We start from the raw sequence: 24,153 nt of genomic DNA on the forward strand, positions 1-24,153 counted from the left end.
GACTAGGTGACCTCTGAGATCTAAACAAATAAATTAATTCAAATCTAAACTAATGCTCTCATAAGAACTTAGGAAGTGATAGGAAAAATTGATGAGTATAACGACTGCTTTATAGTTTACTGAACCTTTCTGACATCTATTCTCATTGGATTCCCATAGTAGAGAAAGCAAGGATAGGATAAGTTACTCTCCATTTTACAGATGAGAAAATAGATTCAAAAAGCCTTTTTAAAGATTGAACAGTTTGCTAGAGTCAAGAGATTTGGATTTTAGGCTTGATTCCTCCTATAAGTAGAATATCCTAAAGAAAAGAAAGCTCCCTTGATGGGAAGGTTATTTTTCTTTATGCCAGGACCTAGAGGCTTTAAAAATACTTCTCCCCCTAAGTGGGAATAAATAGGAATTTAAATGACATGTATCAATTTTCAAAATATTCTCTAGGCAAGATGACACATATCTGCTCCCAACTTTTCCAAATCTCCCTGGAAACTCTCAAAACTTGGCATCTTCTGAGGTATTCCAGTCAGCAACCCAGGAGAGCTGATGAAATCTCCCCCAAAAAAGTTGAAATTCAGAAGCAGCATGACTTAAAGAGTTGACATTGTAGTCTACTATAAGACCTGGCTTCAAGTCCTACCTCTGACATACCTGCTGGCTGTGTGATCCTGGGTAAATAACTTAACCTATCAATATCCCAGGATACTCTCTGAGATTACTATAAATTGCAGAAAGGGTACCCATCTGCCTAAGTAGAAGATCCTCACTCACACTGAGGAACTCACAGAAGATTCTTTGAAATAAATTTCTTCAAAAAGAATTTTTTAAAAGGTTGAAATCAAAGTCAGGATGGAATCTTTGGGATTCTGGAATGTTAATATTAAAAGATCTTTAGAAACCATCTTTTGTAAACCCCTCAATTTACAGGCAAGCAAATCCACTCTCTGGGCTTCAAGGCTTCCCAAAGAGTCAGGTCTAGAACCCAGATCTTTTGACTCCTAAGTCTGGTTTTCTTTCTTTTGTGCATCTCCTATCTCCTCAGAAGAATTGATTCCTACTAGCCTGCCAATCATTAGATGATACCCACTTCCCTTTTTCTATCTTTGTTGTGTGACTCTAAAAATATGCCAGCCAAACTGGACCCACCACCTTTGACCACCATATCTCTTTCAACCTACCCCCTCTCCCAGCCAAAACACACACAACCCCAAGAGAAGGGTGGAAATTATTTTGGGCTCATGGGAAAGCATGAGATAGGTCAACTCACAGCTTCTTGCCAGAGATGCAGCCAGTATGCCCTTGGTTGCCTAGTGAATGAGGGCTACACAAACCCTGGCCCAGGCAAGAGCGCCACCTCCCTGGGGGTAACCACAGCAACTCAGGCCCCAAGACACCAACCTCAGAAACAGACCCAGATTCTGGGATCTCTGAAACCTCCTCAGAGGAACTTCTGTGGAAGGTGGGCTTGACTGCCATAAAGAACTATACCATAAGCAATGCCACTTCCTCCATAGAAAACTTCAGGCAAATCCTGTGTAATGTGAGTAGAGTGCATGGAAATTACTAAAGATGTTTCCTCGCCCTCCCAGACCCCTAAAAACACTTCAAGGACTTAGAAGATGGCCTTTACAGGTGAAGGACCCCCCAGGTACCTGTCTACCTGTAAATACCTCCAGATGAGACAATATCTCTTCCCTGGAGATATAGGAGAAGGAAGGGAAGAGAAGGAAAGAAACTTTTTCCCACAGAGGCAAGTTAATAGAATCATGGGAAAATAACTCTAGAGATTTAAGGGTCCTTAGAGACAATTAAAACAACTCCTTTACTTTTACAGATGGATAAACTAAGGTCCATAATAGGAAAGTCAAAGGTTATAGAGCTGGAAGGAACATCGGGATCATCTTGTCTAATTCCCACACTTTATTAATGAGAGGAAATTGAGACTTGGGCTAAATGACTCAACCAAGTGACCCTTTCACTTGCTAATAGATAGTTATTAGGATAGTTGGGGCAGCTAGGTGATGCTGGGGATTGAATGCTGGGTCTAAATTGAGAAAGACCGGAGTTCCAATTTGGCCTCAAGACATTTACTAGCTGTGTGTGATCCTGGGAAAAGTCACTTCACCCTGTTTGCCTCAGTTTCCTCATTTGTAAAATTAGCTGGAGAAGGAAGTGGCAAATCATTCCAGTATCTTTCCTAAGAAAGCCTCAAATGGGATCACAAAGAGCCAGAGAGACTACTGAAACAACGGAACAAAGAATAGCTAGACTTGTATGTATCCCCCAAATCTTTTGATTCCAAAGTCACTTGGTTTTTTAGGATTAAGAAATAGTCCTGGAAGGAATCTTAAAAAAATCTGGTTCCACAGGCTCGTTTTACAAACAGTGAAACTGAGACTCAATGATTTTTAAAGAGCCCTAACCAAGGTCAAGCTGAATCAGGACTAAGCCCTCACACTCAGAAAAAGAAAGAAAAGAAGGAATGAGAGAAAGAGAGAGAGAGAGAGAGAGAGAGAGAGAGAGAGAGAGAGAGAGAGAGAGAGAGAGAGAGAGAGAGAGAAAGAGAGAGAGAGAGAGAAAGAGAGAAAGAGAGAAAGAGAGAAAGAGAGAAAGAGAGAAAGAGAGAAAGAGAGAAAGAGAGAAAGAGAGAAAGAGAGAAAGAGAGAAAGAGAGAAAGAAAGAAAGAAAGAAAGAAAGAAAGAAAGAAAGAAAGAAAGAAAGAAAGAAAGAAAGAAAGAAAGAAAGAAAGGAAGATCAATAAGTTTAAAACTCTCGAGTGTCCGGAGGAGAATAAAGTGGTATAAGAGGGTGGGGTACCCCGGGACGAAGTTTGTCCTCCACCCCGTTTAGCCTGGGGAGCTGGGGCCCGCCACAGAACATGCTGCAAGACCAGTCCGCGCCTCCCTAAACTGGGGAAAGTTCCTGCAGACCGCTTTGGGGCGTGATTTCTCCCCGTCTCACCTGAGCTGCTGCAGCCGCCACCCTGATGCCAGGTAGGGATGGGTGTCATTCCTCTTCGCCAGTCTCCCAGACCGAGTGGGATGCCACGATCCTCCGCATCGCCGGCCTCGGAGCCGCCAGCCCAGCAACCCAGCCCAGCTCCGGGTAAAACTCTTCCCCGCCTCCTTTAGTCAATTTCCTGGAGTTAAACACAGCAAACAATAGTCTCCAATCTGAGAGTCGCAGCTGCTGGGGGCGGGGGCTTTGGCTCAATTTTAGCATAATTCTAGAGGCCTGACCAATGGGACAAAGGGAACGCCCAGGGAAGGCGGAGACTGAATCATTTCTACCAATCAAGGAGACTCATCAGTTCCTGCCCGCCTTTCATAGAATCAGTGGTGTCCGGAAAGTCTCATCCTCTCGGAGCTGGGATTGAGAGATGCGGGTGGGAAGGGTCATTAACGGAGCCCCACAAACTGCAGAATAACAGGATTTAGGGACCCTAGATGAGTTTATATCCATCTCTTTATTTTACGGAAGAGAAGCCAGACCCAAAATCAAACAGGTAGTCAGTCAATCGGAGAGCTACAACTCTAAATCTGCTAACTCCAAGTCAGTACCCTCTGCTTTCTTTTCTCTCCTCTCCCATCCCTACTACACCGCGCCCCTCACTCTCCAGTGCCTTCTTTCCCCTCCCCTCCTCTCTGTTGTTTCCATCTCGTAGCCTTGGTTTCTCCAACTGTAAAACAGAGTATTAGACTCCAAGGCCCCTTCCAGTTCTGAGAACCCATGGTTTGTTGACACAGGAGATGGGAGTGTTTCCTTGGATGTGTCTCTTCTGGGAAAACTGTCGACATCCTCCTTTTCCCCCTATTGACTGCTCATCTCCTTCGCAGTTCTCCCCACCCTCCCCACCCCCCCACCCCCATTCTCTTTATTTCTCCCTAGTGTTTCAAAGCCTGGATTTCACCAGGTACACGAGTCAGTGAGTGACGCTGGAAATATAATCCCTTTCTTCATTTTAGGAGCAGATGACCTGTTTTCACTTAACCTAGAGGCTGGGCTCAGAGACATTTTGGCAACAGTCAACTTTTAAAGTAGAGCATTCTAAAGAAAAGAAAGCTCCCTAATGGGAGGGTTAATTTTCTAATGCCAGGAAAAAAAGACTTTAAAAACTACTTTCCCCCCCATTGTCTTCAGCGACATTAAAGGAAGAGACCCTTGACATAATTTGGTCCAAACCCATGATTTTGTGGAAGGTAATGCAGAGGCTGAGAAATGTTGTGGACAGGCCTGAGACTAGGACTCCCTATCTCATGGGACTGTTGTGAACGAAAGTATTTTGGAAACTATAAACTACTATATAAATGTGAGGAATTAGAGTCAATTTATTATCATATTATTTTGAAGTACAGAGGACCTTAAGTAGCATTTTATAGTAGGAAGAGCTAGATAGGGCATCAAAAGACCAGGGTTCAAAATTTGGCCCTGGCTTTTACTAGCTGTGTGACCCTGAGCAAGTCATTTAATATCTCAACATCTCAGTTTCTTCCCCTATCTAGAGAGTTTAATAACTACAGGAAATGGAAAAGTATTTTGCAAACCTTTAAGAACAAAAATGTAGGGAGCAGCTGGGTGGCTCAGTGGATTGAGAACCAGGCCAGAGATGAGAGGTTCTGGGTTCAAATTTGACCTCAGATACTTCCTATCTGTGTGACTCTGAGCAAGTCACTTAACCCCCATTGCCTACCATTCTTCTGCCTTAGAACCAACATACAGTATTGATTCCAAGAGGGAAGGGAAGGGATTTTTTTTTAAAGTAGCTAATATTAACATAAGAATGTTAGTGCTAAAAGGACCATAAAGACCATCTAGACTAATTCCTTCATTTTGTAGGTGAGATTGAGTGTGGTTAAATGATTTGCCCCAAACCATACAACGAGTTAGTGGCAAGAGAGCCAGGCCTGAAAGCCAGATCTGATTCTCAGACACAGATTCTCAGCCTTTTTTTCCCAGCCTCCAATCAGAGTTCTACTGAAACTTCCCTGCTCTTTAAGGGAGCTCTGGTGTTCTGGCTTCACAGCCAAGAAATACTAACATCTGCTGTAAGCTTTATTCTGGGTAGATGGAACTTCTGCTTTCAGGACAATATGGGCAAGGCTTGGGATACATATTTTTTTTTAAACCCTTACCTTCTGTCTTAGAGTCAATACTATGTATTGGTTCTAAGGCAGAAGAGTGGTAAGGGCTAGGCAATGGGGGTCAAGTGACTTGCCCAGGGTCACATAGCTGGGAAGTGTCTGAGGCCAGATTTGAACCTAGTACCTCCCGTCTCTAGGACTGACTCTCAATCCACTGAGCTACCCAGCTGCCCCCTTGGGATACATATTTTGGGATAAGGGAGGAAAAAAAAGGATTTGGACATTTTGTGACTGAATACTTTGCACCTAACATTTTCTAGGTCAATTTAATTCATGTTATTAGGTCTTCTTTCCACATGAGCCTTCTCCCAGGATTTAGTTTACTCATTTTTGTCAAAAGAGCTGCCCCTCCTCAGAAGAGGATTGTAGTGTTGCTCAAGGGTTCATGGAATTAAGTTGCTTGATTGAAGAAAAAAAAAATCTCCTAGGGTAAGGAACAGAGTGGGATGGAGCAACTGGGCCATTGTCCCAAGTTGGGTAATTTATAGGACAGCACTTTTACTGGGGGACGGACGGAGGTGTTTCCTCTTCTGATAGTGGCAGAAGTTATAAGTAAACTGATCTACCTGAACCTTCCTCTTCTGTCCAGTTCTTTCCTTAGAAGCAGTGATTTATCCCCACCCAAGGGGTCTCATCCACCCATGCCCTTACTACCCTGTCAAGCTCTCCATCCACCCTCCCAAGGGGAGTGGGATTCTTCCCCTCAGCAGTCTCGTTTTCAGCAACAGAAAAGAAACCTTAAGATAGTTCCAGGGTATACTACTTCTCCAATCCTTCCTCCCAGTGAAAATGATCCTAGCTACAGCTCTCATGGGGATGGGGCAGCAGCAGCCAGCAGCCCCTGAAGGTTGCATCTGAGTATACATTCTGTACCTCTCTCTGCCTCCTCTAAACCCTTATGGCCCCTATATTCTATAGCACAGTCTAGCTTGTGATGATTTCCTAAATTACCTTTTTTAAAAATCATAGCTATTTATGGATCTGCCGTATTGCCTGGATTAGACTTTTTTTTTTTAAGTCCCTTACCTTTTGTCTTAGAAGCAATATTGTGTATTGATTCCAAGGCAGAATAACAGTAAGGGCTAGGCAATGGGTGTTAAGTGCCCAGGATCACACAGCTCAGAAGTCTTTGAGGTTAGATTTGAACCCAGGACCTCCTATCTCTAGGTCTGGCTCTCAGTCCACTAAGGCACCTAGCTGTCCTCACCAGATTAGATTCTTTGAGATCTAGAACCATGTCAGTGTGATGCTATGGAAAGAGTACTAAGCTTAGAGTGAGGAAAGAGGCCTAAGTTCAAATCTAGACTCCCACCATTATTTTTTTTAAACCCTTACCTACTGCCTTAGAATCACTACTATGTATTGGTTCCAAGGCAGAAGAGTGGTAAGGGCTAGGCAATGGGGGTTAAGTGACTTGCCCAGGGTCACACAGCTGGAAAGTGTCTGAGGCCAGATTTGAACCCAGGACCTCCTGTCTCTAGGCCTGAATCTCAATCCACTGAGATACTCAGCTGCCCCCTAGACTCCCACCATTATTAACTATGGATATATTATTTTTCTCCTCTGGGTTTCAATTTTCCCCTATATAAGACAGAGATGATCATAACATCTGTCCCACAGAATTGTGATAAAAGAACTTTTTAAACCTTCAAATACTAAAAATGTGAGGCATCATTTATAGGACATGACGGATTTTTTTGTGACAGATTGGGTGTGTAGAGGGTATCTTCCTGCCTCCACTGGTTACTTTACCCAGCTCGTTGCTTTATTGTCTTATTTGATTATTTTAAGTGGAAGCTATTTATGCAGCACTTCTAGGTTTACAAAGTACTTTTCTTATAATGGGTCTGTGAGGGTGGTAATACAAGCATTATTGTCCCCATTCTAACAATAGTTGTTATTTACACGGTGTCCAGTACAGTTGCACCATTAGACAGTCTGTAAAGAGCTTTAAAATGTACAGAACACTTCATATTCAGTATCCCACATTGTAATCTTCAAAATTTGTCCTTCAGTTGTTTTTTCTGTTGTTTCAGACTATGTGTGACCCATTTGGGATTTTCTTGGCAAAGATACTGGAGTGTGGTTTCTTATCTCCTTCTCCAATTCATTTTGCAGATGAGAAAACTGAGGCAAGCAGGGTTAAGTGACTTGCCCTGGGTCATACAACTACTAAGGGTCTGAGACCAGATTTGAACTCACAAAGATAAGGCTTCCTCACTCCAGACCTGGTGCTCTATCACACTGGGCCACTTAACTGTCCCAGGGAAGGAGATACTACAAGTATTTTTATGTCCATTTTACAAAAGAGGACACTGAGGCTCTGAGAATGTAGCACTTGTCCGTGACCATACAGAGAGCAAATGCCAGGTGTGAACTTTGGATTACTCCACCCTACTTAGTCTAACAAAATCAGGAATGTCTATACCCATACTTAAGGATTAAGTATTTAGGAGGATGGCCTTCAACAGACATGTGCTAGCAAATGACAAATCAGAAACAGCTGACAGACCCCTGGGCTGTCCTAAGTCAAGCTTAAGCTACCATTGGTACAGGTGAGATGCAGGAAAGTGATGTAAAACCATCTATATATTTGGCGTCACTTTCTCTCTCCAGCTCTTTCCCCAGAGAGGTGGCTCTGGCTGGCAGTGTGCTAAGCATTCCAACATCTTGGCATGGTGGAAGCTATTGTCCAGTTTAGAGGTGAGTTTTCCTTGATACTATACTGGGAGAAACTGAGGTTCAGGTATCTTAGCTGAGCTCTCTTGGAGTTTAGGCTGATACTTTCTCCTTTACCTTCCAAAACTATCCTCTTAGAGAAAGCCTCTAATCTTCCCCCTGGCACAGGCCAGGTGGGAGAAATCCTACACCTTTTCCTTAATTTCTTTCCTCTATATTAATTAAAATCACCATAAATTTCCAGCTGACTTGGGTATTTTATTTGGGATATCCCCTGGTGACCAAAATTAAATTAATTAGGTCACAACCCTAAAACAGGGCAAGATTTGAATCCAGGAGAGTCTAGGTCTACCATTCTTTCCACTATCCCATGATCCTTTTCCATGGGGAAGTTAACTCTCAAGAGAAGTTAAATAATTCATCCACAATCATCTATTTTATCAGAGCCAGGATTCAAATGCAGGTCTTCCGATTCCAACACCAGTATGTGCTTCACTAAGCCATGCTGTTTCATATAATGCACACATATGTACACATCTGTATACTTGTAGGTTATCCAACTTGTTAAAGAGTCATCATCCTCTGCTGAGCACTCAGCCAGCATACTGGGGATAGTAAATGGCCAGGGCAAATGAAGAGGAATAGGAATTTTATCCTTCCACTAAACTCTTTGAAGACAAAGGCAAGTATCTTCTACTTCATCCATAGCAGATAGCTGGCAAGGGTCTTAGGCACACAGATGCTTAGGAATTGACCCTGAGTCTGACTCCCTCACTCAAACCCCATCTTCTGCTGTCAACAGAGATCTCAAAGGACCTGGTAACTGGTAACTAGGCATACTTGGTTATCTTGTCTGATAGCGCAATATCCGATTGATTGGTTGATTTGATGGGAATTGGCCTGGTTTACATAGGGGAGCTTGTTCACAAAGCCGGCTCAGGCCGCCTTTCTTTGTGCAAAGACAAAAAAGACTACTCAAAGACAAATGCCCTGAGGTTATAATAAATTGGACTTTAGAAGCCATCTCTGTGACTGTGCTTATTAGAGCCCTGCATAGCTTTTCTGAAATACTCCTCTCTAAGCCATCTCAGCTGGAGACAGTATAGAAATCCCCCACACTATCTTGTGGGGAGAGAGGGATTTCCCAGATGTCATAGAATTGGGCTCTTGAAAGGACCTTAAGGACTGCGAAGTCCAACCCCGCTTGTGGTCAGAGAGAAGGATACTGGGACCCAAGGACTTGTCCAGGGTCAAAGAGGCAATTAAGTAATAGAAAGAGACCTGAAACTCAAGGTTTCTGATTCTAAACCCTGAGCTAGTTTCATTGTGTGACTGCCTCCTGGGGCACCTCCAGGGACTTCCTGGAAATGCCAAAGGAACTCTGTTCTAAAAAGGGTCGTTCCTTTCAGTGTCCAACTGAGAGATGAAGGGAGACTGATCTTGAGTCAGGGAGAAGCTGGCCCCCTTGTGGCCTGCAGAAGAGATGGCCCAGTTTAGGTCACAAACTCATGGAATTGATCCACGGGAATGAGAAAGACACAGATAAATCCCATGTGGCACCAGCTTATGAAATAATAAGACTTAGACCCGGAAAGGTTCTCAGGATGTCTCCTAGTCTGACCCTCTGCCTCAAGACATTTAAGTATAGATGAGGAAAATGGGACCCAGGGTGGGTGTAATTTTCCAAAGTCCACATAATTAGTCAGTATCAGAGAGAGGTCCAAAACCATTGTGCAAGAACCTTAGAAGACAGCTCCTTGGTGGGAAGCCATGAACTAAGGACACTCTCCAATGGGAAGAAGACAGACCCCCACAGTATACTTTTTCCTAACAGTGAGATTTATTGAAAAATTAAAGTCACAAGCTCTTTATATAAATACACTGACATTGCTGGCCATTTACAAGGCATCCATTGTTAGGCTGTGCACAGGGTGACCAGACAGGATAGGGGCTGAAAAGGGGGGAGCATGGGATCCAGGGTTGACAGGGTAGAAAATAAATAATAAATAATAGAGCAGAGAAGTGAGCTGGGTGGAATCAACAGCCAGGGCAGGAGGGCACTTGCTGCCCACCCAGTCTGTGGCACTAATATTGCTGTAGAGCATTTCCTGGGGACTCTCCCCCAGTAGCTGAAGTCCCGGAGCGATCTCTTCACCCCTGCTCTGGCTAGCGGTTTCTTAGAGGAAGGGAAAGGGATATAGAATGAAGCCAAGCTCCTTGGGGGCAGATGGGATACATTCTTCTCTTCAAGGGGCACAAAGAGGGGAAGGTGGGGAGGAGGCTGGAGCTGGGAGAAGAGCCTCTAACCCAACTCAGAAGAGATTCAAAAGGGTTCAAAGTGAAAGTAAAGGGCACTGGAGCTGAGCATATGGTAGAGAGGAATTGTTCCTTCACACAGAGGTGGAGTCGGATTAGGGACAATCTTAAACAAGTCAGGGAAAGGATAAACAAAAGCCTAAGCTCTCTCCCACCTCCTCTTCAGTTCTTTCCTGGGAATTCTTTCTTCCCTTCCCTTTGAGCTTCTTTCTTGTTCTTGGTCCTTTTGGGGGTCCCTATCTTCCTTCCTGCTCTCTGGGCTTTTCTGGGGCTGACTGAGAGGCCAGGCGGTATGCAGATCTGTCTGTCTATCTGTCTGTCTGTCTGTCTGGCCGGCGGTAGCCAGCTGATCATGTACCTCAGACAGGATCCTCCCTGAGGGCAAGGGGAGTAAGAGGTGGGCCCTAATCTGGGCTGGTGGTCAGGCTGGTTGGAACAGGCACCTCAGGCCACCTTGCCACAGCCAGGTGAGTGCCTGTCCGCCAGCTTGGGGAGAGGGGTCTGCATGTGCCAGGAGGGGGACACTAGAGGATCTGGGAAGGAGCGTCTGCTGGACGTGGAGCTACGTGCAGTTTTACACGTGTGAGACATAACACAGAACTCATCAGAACCTCCCTAGATTTAATTACTCAGATCCTGGGCACTCTCCTTTGGGTCCTCCTTTTATCCTTGGCTCTGGAGGTCCTTCCCCTAAAGCATCACATTGAATTCCGTGACCAGGAAGTCCACATAGTCCCGATCCTTCATCTTGAAAGCTTCGGCAATGATGCGGGCAGCCTCCCGGTGTTCCTTGCCCCGCATCGTCATGCCGTTCACCTCCAAGATCACGTGGCCCACCTTCAGCTTCCCACAGTTGTGGGCAGAGCCGCCTCTCTGCAGAGAGGAGACACAGGGAGAGAAGGTCAGCCGCCCTAGACTGGCTCTGACAGATGACAGACTGGGCCTGCTTAGCCCCAGACCATCACAGCCAGTAGCTGACCCCACTCTCATTCATTCTTTTTTTTATTATTTTAATTTTTTTAAACCCATACCTTCCATCTTGGAATTAATCTTGTGTATCAGTTCCAAGGCAGAAGGGTGGTAAGGGCTAGACAATGAAGGTTAAGTGACTTGCCCAGGGTCACACAGCTGGGAAGTATCTGAGGCCATATTTGAACCCAGGACCTCCCATCTCTAGGCCTGACTCTCCATCCACTGAGATATCCAGCTGCCCCCTCATTCATTCTTATCTACATGCACAGAAGAAGTTACTGGGAATACCCCATGCCTGGGTGTGGTAGCTGGTCCGGGTAGTGATGCTCACATACAAAGGCACTCTGCACCCACATATGCTGTGCCAACCTACAGGCATGCCTACATGAAGCATATAGATCACGTTACATGTCCAACCCATCCTAGCTGTGTAGGCGGGTTCTATCCCAGACACCCCCCATTCATAGCCAGTGACCTGTGCCACTCTGTGTTCCCATCTACATTCTCTCTAAGACCAGAGACTGAGTCTCTTCCTCCGTCCTATTACCTAAGCCCCTGGTACATAGGGAGGGACCCATCTTCATTTCTGGTAGGAGGATGTCTGTGGGAAGGGCTAAAGACAAAAATGAAATGAGTGGTGCCCCCGATTACATCTTTAGTAAGCTTCAAAGCACATTTTAGATGAAGCCCCAACACTGCTCCAATCGGCACCACTTTGGAGAAAAAATAAAGGGGAGAGAATAGGGCAAGAGTTGGGGTGAGACCAGGAGTCTTGGGGCTACTTGGAATTTGTCCCCTTCTGTTTTCCTCTGGAACTCTCAATGCCATCACACTGGATGCTTGGGAGAGGTCAGGGAACTGGTCTGGCCAAGTCTAGGGGAGCGCAAAAAGGAGCTTCTGCTTTTCCCAGATGTTGCTTCTTTCCATACCTGGATGGTGACTATCCGTGGCAGGGGCTGTCGAGTATTAGCACCACCCTCAATAGCGATACCCAAGGTGGCCGCACTCTTCATCACTCGGATCAGAGAGGAGGTGGGCTCCAAGAGGCCGGGCTGAAGGCAGAGGGAATGTTATCATCACCAAAGGCTGCCCCTGTAAAGGTGTCTACTAGATTTCCTTTCTGGCTCTAAAAATGGCCAATTTTGACCCTTCCAGACTTGCTGGGCCTAACTCAGGATCATAGGGTTTCAGAGTTGTTTGGAAGAACCTTAGAGTTCATCTGATCAAACTTACTCGCTTAAAAAACTCTTCCAGTCATTTGACAAATATTTATTAAGAATATCATGTATAACGCACATAGGGTATAGGAGGGATACATACAACATGGTCCTTATCCTCAAAGAATTTATAAATTACTATGATGAAGAAATTGAGGTCCAAAGGAGTTCAGTGACTTGTCCAATGTCACCCAAAGCTAGGATTAGAACCCAGATTTAAGTGAGTTGTCCAGGGTCTCACAGCTAGGAAGTGTCTGAGGCCATTATTTGCACACAGGATCTCCCATTTCGAGTCCTGGCTCTCAATCCACTGAGCTACCTACCTGTCTCCCCCATCCGCCATGCTTTGTTATTTTATAAGGGGCAACTGTTATGTGGAAAAGGCTACCTAGAAGCAAGCTAAAGCCCAGATGGGCTTCCATTCTCACCCCATAGAGAGAAATACTGGTATTATTTGTCACTGCTCCCCGGGTGTGACAGAGCTTGGCAACATTGGCAGATTTGGTCTCTAGTTTGCCAGTTACTGGGTCAATGTGCAATAGGAAATTCTTTCATTTTCTGAGTCAGTGTCTTTAGGGACGGGGCAAGGCCAACATGTTTAAAGATGGGTGGAGATGAGGGGGAGGACTCTCTGACTAGGCACCCTTGGGGCAGAGTATGGCAAAACCCTATGGGTGTTGCACAGGCACAAAGTACATACAGCTGTTGCCCAGTTCATGCTTCCCACACCACACCCATAGGGTCAACCAGGCCCTCTTGCCTACTGGCTTCTGAATCACATTTAGAAAGCCCTTCCCTCAGGCTGACTTCATCCCCTTCCCTTCTCAAAACACCTTGGGGGTAGGTCCAGTGCCCAGGCTGCCCTGCCTCTGGGGCTGCCTCATGCCCATTGCTTACTGGTTTGGAGGCTGCCTCTGCTGCTCCCTCATTCCGGGGAAGGTCCTTGTTGCCTCTTCCCTTGGTGGATGCCTGCTGTCGTCCTCGGTCCTTGCTACTGGCCTCTGCCTCCCCGGTATCCACGCCACTGTCTTCGCTGAGAGTCTGCCCACTGTCTGACAGCTGGGAAAGAGTAGAGGCTGCTGGGGGTGATAGCGGGAGAACAGCTGTTAGCAGGGAGGAAAACAGAATATATCATCAGGAGGCTGCTGATAAATGCCCATGGAGCCTGGCCCTCTGAATCCCTTCTGCTCTTCATATGGAATGGGGCATGGGGCACAAGTAGGTAGACAGAGGGATAAAGATGCTAGTTTGGGCCCAAGGTGATCAATAACATCTTAGAGTCCCCCCCCCCACTCCTGCCAAGTAGACCTTATGAGATTCAAGAACCTAAAGACTAATGACAAGAATTTTTGACCCAGGAATCCCAAGAAGCCACAAAAGCCAGGCATTGGTGGTAGTGCCCTCTTGACAATTAGCTCAAATATGAGATGTATACAACAGCACTATTCCAGACCCCTACAACTATATCCACTTCAGACAAGTCCACTAAAAGTGTAAGAAGGCATCAGCTGGTGATGAGCCATGCCTCATTGAAATTAGTCCACACTTCTGTACTTGCAAAGGGAAAGTATGAAAGCAGTTGAGAGTATATTTCTCATTCTTTCCAAAGGAGCAAAATATAAGCAAGCCCCTATAAAATTTAAATTAATATCCCATAACTACAAGTATTATATTTTATAAAGTTCATTAATAATCACTTGAAGTAGAAAGAAAATAAACAAAACAAAATAAAGTTCAAACCTAATTATCTAACAAAAAGTAAACTCATGTGTGTAGATTCTCCTGCCTGGCATAAAGCCCACTTTTCCAGCTTCTATCAAGGAAAATGAGAGAGAGGGGCGGAACTACACAAAATTTATAATTTCCCCACGTTAGGACATAATGAGGGAACATGGGAAGCTAGGATTTTAGAGTTCTGGGGGAGCAAATCCTAATTACATACCCTCAATCCTCCAAATTGTAGAATGGCCGAAAAGGTAGAGAAATAGTTACTCTTTGGTTATTGCTAAATACCATCTCTATGTAGATGCCTTGGAAATCTCTTTCTCTAGGCCTGAACTCTCTTCTTTGAGCTATCCAAGATCTCTCTGGTACCTCTAAATCAACATTCCTCAAGACAGGGGTATGCTAGTAGATATTTAACAATTAGCTTTCTGAAAACACATAACACTTTTAAAGTCAAACTGCAATATTAACATTTTTTTCCTATCACTTTCTTTGGTCTCAGGGACAATCCAACAAAACAATAAATCAAACCCAGCCTTGTCCCCAACTTCCTCTTGCCCCCTAGACCAGACTCATCTTACCCCCTAAATCAGGCTCTCCTTTGGATTTCCATACTTCTGTTTGTGTTAACATTGGTTACTCATGTCTATAATCCTAGCATTAGTGTTGGCTCTTCTATCTCCCTCACTTCTCCTATTCTATCCAATCAGGTCCAAGTCCTGTGGATTCCAACACTCAGTCATCTTTCATATTCTTCCCACTGCTGCCTTGCTAATACAGACTCTGTCACCTTTTGGATGATTGCAATAGTTTCCTACATCTGATTCTCTGCTACTCTTTTCATTATCCCACTACCAGGATGATCCTCCTTAGAGACTCTTCACTTTTTGAAAGTCTTCAGAGGCAGCTAGGTAGTTCAGTGGATAGAGTCAGCCTTGGAGATGGAAGATCCTGGGTTCAAATCTGGTCTCAGACATGTCCTATTGGTGTGACTTGAGCAAGTTACTTAACCTCACTTGCCTAGTCCTTACTGTTCTTCTACCTTGGAACCGATACTTGGGGATTTGGGGGCAAAAAAAGAAGAAAGAAAAAAAGAAAATCTCCAGTGGCTCCCTACTATTTTAAAGAGCAGTTTATGTTCCTCTGTTTGGCATTCAAGGCTCTCCATCATCTGGCCTCACTGCTTTTTTTAGCCTCGTTCTCCTACTGCCTGGCAAGCTCCTTGGGGGCAAGGAAGTTGGTTTAGCTTAAATAGGTGCTTGGCACAGTGCTCTTACACACAATAGGCACTTAATAAATGCTTACTATTTTCACCGTATTTTATTTCACATTGCTTCCCTATGCATAATACTGTGCTTCAGCCAAAATGCTTCCAAACTCTATGCCTCCAAACATGCTTGTATTTTGCTCATATTCGATTGCCCTCCTTTTTTATTTATTTATTTTTTTGTTTATTGAAGTCCCTGTGTTTAAAACTCCTACCCTGGGTCACCTCTTCTATGAAGCCTCCCCTGATTTTTCAAGTTGGGAATTTCCTGCCATGCCTCCAATAGCCTTGTTTTCTAGCTTTTTAGTGCTCTTTTCATGTTTTTACACATTTGTGTACTACTCTATGATCTGGACTGGTGACTTATTCCTTGACTAGCCCATAAATAATTTGAGGGCATAGGCTATTATCATATGTAAGCTTGGCATATGCCCCAGTGCCTAACACAGGGTTCTGCACATAGCAGACACTTATTAAATGTTTATTGCATTGGATTAGAAAGAAAGGGACCTTATCTGACACCATGTTTCTGATTTAGCTATGTCCCTGCTGGAAAAAGGTCCCAGATAGAGGTTGCAGCAAATAATAAATCACTTGTTTTTAGACATCAGGACAGTCTGTGAAGGGAGCTGGGATTAAACATGCTGAGAGGCAAGTTAGAAGACAGCAAGAAGAAATGAGCCTGGTCAGAGCTAGAGGCCAGAGTTAGAGTTACCTTCCCGAGGTAATTAGAGCTCAGAAAAAGGATCCCAATGAGTTTCAATTAAATAAGATGCCCTCTTCTCCAAAAACCTATCAGCCAGCCTAGGGAAGCTTAGTTTAGAGTAGGGATTCTAAAATGTTTTGTGTGCCTTTCCATGATCTGATGCAAGTTAGGGTCCCTTCTCAAATAATTTGTTTAAATGTATAAAATAAAATTATAAAGGAAACAAATTATGTTGAAATAGTGATCGAAAAAAATTATTTTTTAGAATTCAGAGACGAGAGGCTAATAACCCCTGGTCTAGGGGGTCATGGTGGGTGCTTCAAGTCTGGACCCCTCTATTCCATTCTTGATTCGGCTGCTGACACGGACCCTTTTTTCAAGACTTGAATTTCCTATGTGCAAACTGAGGGAAATTATCCTGGATCTTGTAACTCTTAAGGCTAGTTGGGAAGGTTTATTGGTTTAGTGTCTGATTGGTGCTCAGTGATCCAAGATAGGTGTTCTTAGGGGGAACTATTAACTGAAAACATATAATTATGTGTATATGTGTGTGTGTGTGTGTGTGTGTCTCTCTCTCTCTCTCTATATATATATATATATGTATATATATATATATATTCTAATAACAATTTCAATATAACTTTGTAATACAATGTATCTTATTTTATTAATAAAAAGGTATTCTTCTGAGAGGGGGTCCCTAAACTTTCATCAGACTGCCAAAGGGGTTTATGATGGGCTAAAAGGTTAAGGACCTCTTAACTAGGGGTGAACAAGAACTAGACAAGTGCAAGGTCCCACCAACAGCCTTCCATTCCCATCCATCCACGCTGAGGACTTCTTCTCTAGCTATCAATGTCAAGTCATACCGCAAGAGGGCAGCATGGCCCAACAAAGCCATGATCAAAATCTCGCTGTGCTGGGGGGGAGGAGGAGGAGAGGGAGGTCGGAAAGCTGGCAATGGATGATTATGTGGGTGTTCCAAGCCCTGCCTTAGAAGGGTATCAAAAGTCAGTCGAGAATCTCTCCCTCTCAAAATGCTGTCGGACTACCTGCTTGGAAATTTGGAGACAGCTAAGTCTGAGGACGACCCCTGGCTTTGCCAACCATTGGGGCGGCTTGTCTTGAATAGCCAGGCTCATCCCAGAGGTGTGCCATTGCTCCCCAAGGAGGAGAATAGAGGTGATGGCCTATATTGGCTCAATATCATCTCCTCAGAAACACAAACCTTAGCACGGTGTATATTGGGTTTGGGGAAGGCTAGTTCCCTTTCTCTTCTTCCCAGTGGGCTTTCTGTCATTTTGAAACTTAATTTGAGGACAAAATATGGAAAGCTCCCATTAATCCAAGGATGTCTGGAGAAAGGTAATTTTTTTTGATTACTATGTATACAACCATCTATATACTCCAGCACATAGTAGGCACTTGATTGACTGCTACTTGGAGAGCCATTATTTCATTGGGTGGGTAATTCCGTTGCCAATACAGACTCTAATCTCTGGCCTTTCTGAGCACAAATGGTGGCTGGTCCACAAGAAAAACTTCCAGCCTTCAACCAACCTGCTGACCTTCTCTTCATTTAGCTGAGATGGTCCTTGAACAACAGATAATCTGTCTCCTTGCCTATACACAAAGTCTTTCCAGGGGTAGGTCCTACCAGGACTAGAGTACTACCGTCAAAGATGCTGCAATGAAGAAATGGAGTTAGACATCTGTGGAGGAGACCCTCTATTTGTGAGGGCAAGATTCTTGTGAGGAGCAAAGAAGATAATGTATGTGCAATTTGCAAACCTAAAGGCATCATATAAGTGATTCTTTTCTCCCCAATCTGTGGTTTGATTGATAGAGGAAAATTTTAATGTGAAAATTCCCTCATGGAAACTGGAAACTCATCTTAAAGTCCTAGAGAGGTGCCCAAAATGCTGGGGAAGAGATTAAGTGTCAGAGCATGTGCATGTGTAAAGTTTGTGTCAGAGGCAGGGCACGAACCCAAGTCTTCTGGAATCCCAAACTGTCTGCCAATCCCATCTACCACATTGCCTTATATTACCTCTATATTACAAACTTTTAAAGAAACAAGATAGAATCAAATACAGGTATCCCTTCCACAATATGAATTTCCCCATCGCTATTTCAATATATTGCAGGTTGGCATAAGAAATTTAAATGGAAATTTGGGGGTATTTTTCTGAAGCCACAGACAACACAGAAAAAGCTTATAAGCTCAGCCTCTGGCTAAATACTTCACCCAAATTTTAGGATAAGGTACTATTAACATCCCAAAAAAGGAAAAGAAAAAATTCAGACTTCTTTGGTACAAAGGGAGGGTCAAAAAATTTCAAACGGATTTTCCAGATTCTGGGGATGCCATGTCCCTCACCTCTGAGATGTTGAGCAGATACCTATATTCTTAACACCTTTGGGGTTAATGGAGCTAGAAGGGAACCTAGGAGTCATCTAGTCCAGTGCTCTTATTTTACAAATAGGGAAACTGAGGTCCTGAGAAGTAAAGTAATTTTCTGAAGCCACACAACAAATAGCAATGGCGGGATTTGAACACAGTCTTGCCTTCAAAGTCAGCATTTTTTACACTGCATACCATCACATGTCTCCCACTAAAGGCTACACTGAATATAATTAGGTGAGTCAGGAGGCACCACAGAATTTTATTTTCTCATTGCCTCTCAGTCAGCACCAGGAATGTTAATTACTACTAAACAAAAAGTTAGGGATAAAAGATGGAAAAGCAAGACTTGACTATTTCCTGGCCCTAGGGGCACAATCTGGGGGAAAATGGGGGGGGGGAGGGGGGAGGGGGGAGATAGAATAAGCCCCAAATAATAGTTTATTTCCTTATATTATATATTATCATATTACATTATATAATTACATGATATATCATATGTTACTATATATAATATGGTAAAAGTCAAAAGTGGACAAGTGATAGTGGACACATGCACAGTCTGAGTAGGGAGAAAGAATTCTGGGTACATGGCAGCCTGGTGGGCTACTCACCTCGTGTCTGTGGCAGGGCCCTCACTTCGTTCACATCTGGTTCGCTGTTTGGCCGGTGTACTTCCACCATGACAAAGTGATGATTTGTTCCTGACTTGGGGCTGGTCTTATCCAGGGATATGGGGACGGCAGAAGGAGAGGGAAGGGGAGGACTTGGGAGGCCGCTCCCCGGGGACGCTTCGGGGGCCTTGCCTTTCAGATGAGTGGGAGACTGGACCCTGGGGAAGGGCCCTATTGGGTGTTGGTTGACAAATGACAGATGTGTATCCATCGGCCTCTTCGAGCTATGATTGGCTGGAGAAATTGTGGCATAGATGGGGCTGGCAAGAGAACCCTCCGTGGATGAAGTGGCTCCAGTGGATGGAGTGCTGGGTATGTCCCTCTCCGGTGGACTAAGGATGCGGGGCGCTGTGAAGAAAAGCCCCGATTGAGAAGACTCTGAAGAAGGGCGTTTGAGATGATCTTTCCCAGTCTTTCTCTGTTGAGGAACAGAGGGGTCAAGAGACTGAATTGGAGGAGGAGGTGGCGGAGGCTTGAAGCTAGGTGGTGCCTCCGAAAGAGACCCAACATCATCCTGCCAAAAAATCCAGCAAGAACAGAGGCCATCAGACTCCATCCCTAGACCTGGGAGAGCCTTCCCTCAGAGAGAGACTCCACATAGGAGAGGCTGTACCAGAACCAACCAAGATCCAGGCTGGAATTCTGTCTCTCCAGTTGTCAGGGTTCTATCGGCCACGTGACGAGGCCTACCTGAATAATGCAACACCATAGTGGAAAATCTGTGTCATCTCAGCTGCAGATAGAGGACCGACCCCTGTGGTTTGGATCTTGGCAAGTGTCTTTGCAGACAGTATTGTTACCTAATAGCCTCCTCCTTTTGGGAATCTTACTAAGTCTTTGGCATCAGCAATATCCTGTAGCAAGGAGTCTTTACAGACATAATTATAGGCAGTATTAAAAAAAAGACTTCTCTGGCTTTGCTTCATTGTAAGGGATTAGCTTATACCAGGGAAGAGTGCTGAGGGAATGGGAAAGAGAAAATGAGGATACAGGTGACATTATCCTTCCACTCTACTCAAAGATGCCCAGTGGCTCACGAACAGAAACAGGAGAAGATACAAGAGATAATGTGGGATAGCAGCTGTTAGGACAGAGAAAACAGGGCTTAGACCACGAGAGAAAAAGGTCCTGGGGCAGCTGGGTAGCTCAGTGGGTTGAGAGCCAGGCCTAGAGACGGGAGGTCCTAGGTTCAAATCTGATCTCAGATACTTCCCAGCTGTGTGAGCCTGGGCAAGTCACTTGACCCCCCCATTGCCCAGCCCTTACCACTCTTCTGCCTTGGAGCCAATACATAGTATTGAGTCCAAGACGGAAGGTAAGGGTTTAAAAAAAAAAGAAAAAGGTCCAGCATTATACAGGATTCTGAGCCAGAAAGCTGGAAGGGAACGGAGAACACTGAGGAGGACCTTCCCTGAGTGCCTTTGGGAAGCATCTATTCTCACCCTTTCATTTAATATACTGAGGACACTGAAGCCCAGAGAGGGGTAGCAACCTGCCAAAGATCCCACAGGTAGGCTGAGATTGGGGCGAAGGGCAGAGCTGGGTCTAGAACTGAGACCCAGAACTCCCTTTTGTCACTATGTCAAAGGCATTTCATTAAAACCATGTCACAGGCCTGTTCTTTTTGCAGTTTTGTGCCAACCTATAATTTCAGACACGGAAACTCCCTCCCCTTATTCAAATCAGTTGCTCCTCTGTAATTTCATTCAGTAGAGTTACCCAAGGACACCAAAAGGATAAGTGATTAGCCCCGGGGACAGACAGCACAGTCTGAATCAGAGGCAAAGCTGGAACCCAAGTCATGGTGATTCCAACGCAGGCTCTCCAACTCAAATCTCATGCTAACTCCCCGTGCTACCTTGGGAAAGTCATTTAAACTCCCTGGGCTACATTTCCTCCTACATGCAAGGATTGGATTGACTGGACTCACAGGTTAATTCTAGGCAGCTAGGTGACTTAGTGAATAGAGCACCAGGCCTAGCGTCAGGGAGACCTGTGTATAGCTTTGGACACCGACTAGCTGTGTGACCCTAGACAAGTCACTTCACCCTGTTGGCCTCAGTTTCCTCATCTGTAAAATGAGCTGGAGAAGGAAATGGCAAATCACTCCAGTATCTTTGCCAAGAAAACTCCAAATGGGGTCACAAAGAGTCGGACACAATTAGAATAATTGAACAGCAACAATAGGTTAATTCCAGCTCTCATCTATGAGTTCATAATTGACTGTGGCATGCTGCTGCTCTGCAAGTTCCTACTGGCCAAAATGTCCTGTTCCAATTAAAGGCCAAAAAAGAAGATGGAACCTCTTACCAAGGAAACATCTGGCAGAGCATTGATACTGCCCTGGATTACTTCTCCAGTCTCTTCAAGGTCCAGAGTATTCTAGAAAAAAAATGGAAAGGAAAGCAGTCAGCAAAAACAGCCCCCCAAAAAGCAAGCTGATTTGTCCTCGAGGAGAACATGGCAACATTAGTGCCCTGTCATGGCTCCTCTCCTTTCCCTTCTATCACCCCAGCTCAAAACGACATGTGGATGGCATTTTTAAATTTTCAATTAAAAAAAATTTAGCCTGTTGGACTTTCTTCTAACCCAGTTTGTATGGGTTTCCCTTCTGAACAGAGTTCAAACAACAGGTTGGCACTACTAGTTTGAAGTTAGGGGAATAGGACCCTGTTGGAAAGGGGAACCATTCAGAGAGGAAAACTATGTTCATTGTTTATGGGCTAACGTGAGTCCCTGAGTGTTTTCTGCATTGGTTTAAGGGCTCCTGTGAAGCTTTATATTCTGGTTTTTTTCAGGTTCTTGAAATAAAGATTTTCATATACCAAAAAAAATTTTTAGCCTGTAGATAGAGTAAGAACTGGTTGTTAGGCTTTACCTCTGTGTGTTTCTCTAAGTCAGAAGCTCCTGTTCCTGAGACTGTCCAAGTAATATATATCTCCGTTACTTCATCTGTCCTTCCCATCCCCTACTCTAAAGGGGGAGGTCTCCCCAGGCCTAGGCAATCATCTATTCAAATCAGCACCAGATGTTTGCTTTCTGTGTAATTGCAGCCCAAATGACATTATGAAATGTCAAAATATGTCCTGGCCCATGTCAACAACTGAGGTAGAGGCAGAAAAAGAAGCACCAAGGAAAAGGAAATTAATTCACTGCTCTCCAGAAGCCATTGGGTAAAGAACGGCAATCAGGGAATGGTAGAGAAGTAATTGGGGCCTAAAGTGACTTTGACTAAGCACTCCCAATTAATGCCAAAGAATTTATAAAAATATCATTTGCATGTATTATGAAGAGCAAAGGAGGAATGGGAGAATTTTGTTGATGTCTCCTGCAGTTCGAGGAGCAGTAGCCAGAATCCAAATACAGCTGGGGCGTCCACAGGTGTCGAGAAAAAACATGACCTTGGCCTTGGTAGGTCTCATCCAGAAGTTGGGGTGAGCACCGAAGCCCAGCTAGAGGGTGCCCACTTTAGTGAATTATGGCCACAGGGCTAGTTGGGGACAGGGCCAAGACTTGGAATCAGAATGGCTCAGCCCCCTGACTAGCCACGTGGCCATCAATGACTTACTTGACCTCAGTGAGTCTGAATTTCATCTCTAAAAGATAGGAATTATGATCCCTGTACTACTGGTGGTAGTGGCACCACCTGGAACTGCTCTAGCCATGTGGGGTGTAAAGTGGAAGAGCTGTCACAGGGTAAGTATTTTGTAAGTCACAAAATCATTACAGTGGCTGGGAGAAGAGGATGAACTTTTAGCATGTGGGCAAATTATAAATATTGAAGGTAAATATATTCTTGAGCTGCAGGTTCTTTTTTATCCCTATCTTCAAATTGACACTAAATATTGGCCCCAAAGGCAGAATAATGGTATGGGCTAAGCAATGGGGGTTAAGTGACTTGCACTGGGTACAGCTAGGAAGTGTCTGAGGCCACATTTGAACCCAGGACCTCCCATCTCCTGGCCCAGCTCTCAATCCTCTGAGCCATCTAGCGGTTCCTGCCAATTCTTCTTTACAGAAATCAGTCTGCTTTCCCAGGGCAAGAATGCAAGGAATACGCTTTATCTGGTGCAAAAAGTAATAACACTCTCCTTCTTTCAGGGCTTAACTCAAGACCTGCCTCCTCCCTGGAGCCTTTTGCAGGTACCCCCTTCTCACAGTAGTCCCTTCCAGTGAAAGCCTGCATACTTTGTCTGAGCACCTTGATCTCATATCCCCCAAACCCAACACTTAGCATTTATCTTTTCACCTCTAGATCTTGTCTCACCAACTAGGCAATATGAACCTGGGCAGGTTACTTCACATCTGCCAACCTCAGTTTCCTCATCTGTAAAATGAAGGTAATAATAGCATGAAGCTGTTATGAGGAATAAATGAGATATTTACAAAGCTCTTTGCCAACCTTTAATTTCTATAAATTAGCTGTTATTGTCTATGTGACCTGGAGCAAGTTACTTTTCCTCTCTGGGCCTGTTCCCTTATCTGTAAAATGAAAGACTGGACTAGGTAATTCTAAAGGCCCCCTTCTAGCTCTACAGCTATAATTCTAAACTACAAATCCTTCCTGCTTTGGGGTGAGCCAATGCCCCCAGAAAAGGAGGTGGGATATTGACAGAGGCCTAGGATGATGGTATGGGCAGCTGGCAGGTTAAAGAATGGTTTTCTTCATTACTGCATGGGGCAGACCATTGCGGACAGTGTGAAATATGATTTCTTCCTCTGCCATCAATGGTACCATTGGTGCTGGTAGGTGCCAAAAAGTGGAGAGCCCGTTGTCTCTTCCATTGCTTGTTATTTATTGTTGGATAAACAACTGATTAGTCTAGAGCTGTGGGATGTCTGCATTTCTCCATCTGCTAAATCCAGTGGCTCAGAAGGCTCCTGTCCTCAAAGTCTTACCTCATTTGCTACTAAAATAGATGGAGACAGCAGTTTAATAACCCAATGTATTAGTCAGCAAAGATATTCAAAGAATAGGCTTTTTATCACTAACGCTTCCCGATAAGGATCAAGGTCAGAAGAACTGCTCAAATGAGGGAGCTAAGAAAAAAGCAC

The 24,153-nt window shown here is 44.4% G+C and overlaps 2 protein-coding genes across 14 annotated transcripts in view; both read right to left on the reverse strand.

Annotated features, from left to right (window-relative positions):
- The window catches only part of AKNA (AT-hook transcription factor), a 74,961-nt gene extending 71,783 nt beyond the window's left edge, over positions 1 to 3,178 (reverse strand). For all 3 annotated transcript variants that reach the window (XM_007474516.3, XM_007474512.3, XM_007474514.3), the window contains exon 1: positions 2,959 to 3,178. In XM_007474516.3, coding sequence (XP_007474578.2) covers positions 2,959 to 3,007 — 49 coding nt within the window. In that variant the 5' untranslated portion in view covers positions 3,008 to 3,178. The remainder of the gene's footprint in view (positions 1 to 2,958) is intronic.
- A 6,457-nt stretch (positions 3,179 to 9,635) lies between these two features.
- The window catches only part of WHRN (whirlin), a 142,722-nt gene continuing 128,204 nt past the window's right edge, over positions 9,636 to 24,153 (reverse strand). For 2 of the 11 annotated variants that reach the window (XM_056812019.1, XM_056812014.1), the window contains 5 exons: positions 21,409 to 21,480; positions 19,039 to 19,516; positions 13,220 to 13,401; positions 12,035 to 12,157; positions 9,636 to 11,006 (listed from right to left, as the gene is read on the reverse strand). In XM_056812019.1, the coding sequence (XP_056667997.1) occupies positions 10,824 to 11,006; positions 12,035 to 12,157; positions 13,220 to 13,401; positions 19,039 to 19,516; positions 21,409 to 21,480 (1,038 nt within the window). In that variant the 3' untranslated portion in view covers positions 9,636 to 10,823. Of the gene's footprint in view, positions 11,007 to 12,034; positions 12,158 to 13,219; positions 13,426 to 19,038; positions 19,613 to 21,408; positions 21,481 to 24,153 lie in introns of all 11 variants that reach the window. The other 9 variants (XM_056812018.1, XM_007474525.3, XM_056812017.1 and 6 more) reach the window with 5 other exon arrangements.

This window comes from Monodelphis domestica, chromosome 1 (assembly GCF_027887165.1).
Source record: "Monodelphis domestica isolate mMonDom1 chromosome 1, mMonDom1.pri, whole genome shotgun sequence".
Classification (NCBI taxonomy): domain Eukaryota; kingdom Metazoa; phylum Chordata; class Mammalia; order Didelphimorphia; family Didelphidae; genus Monodelphis; species Monodelphis domestica.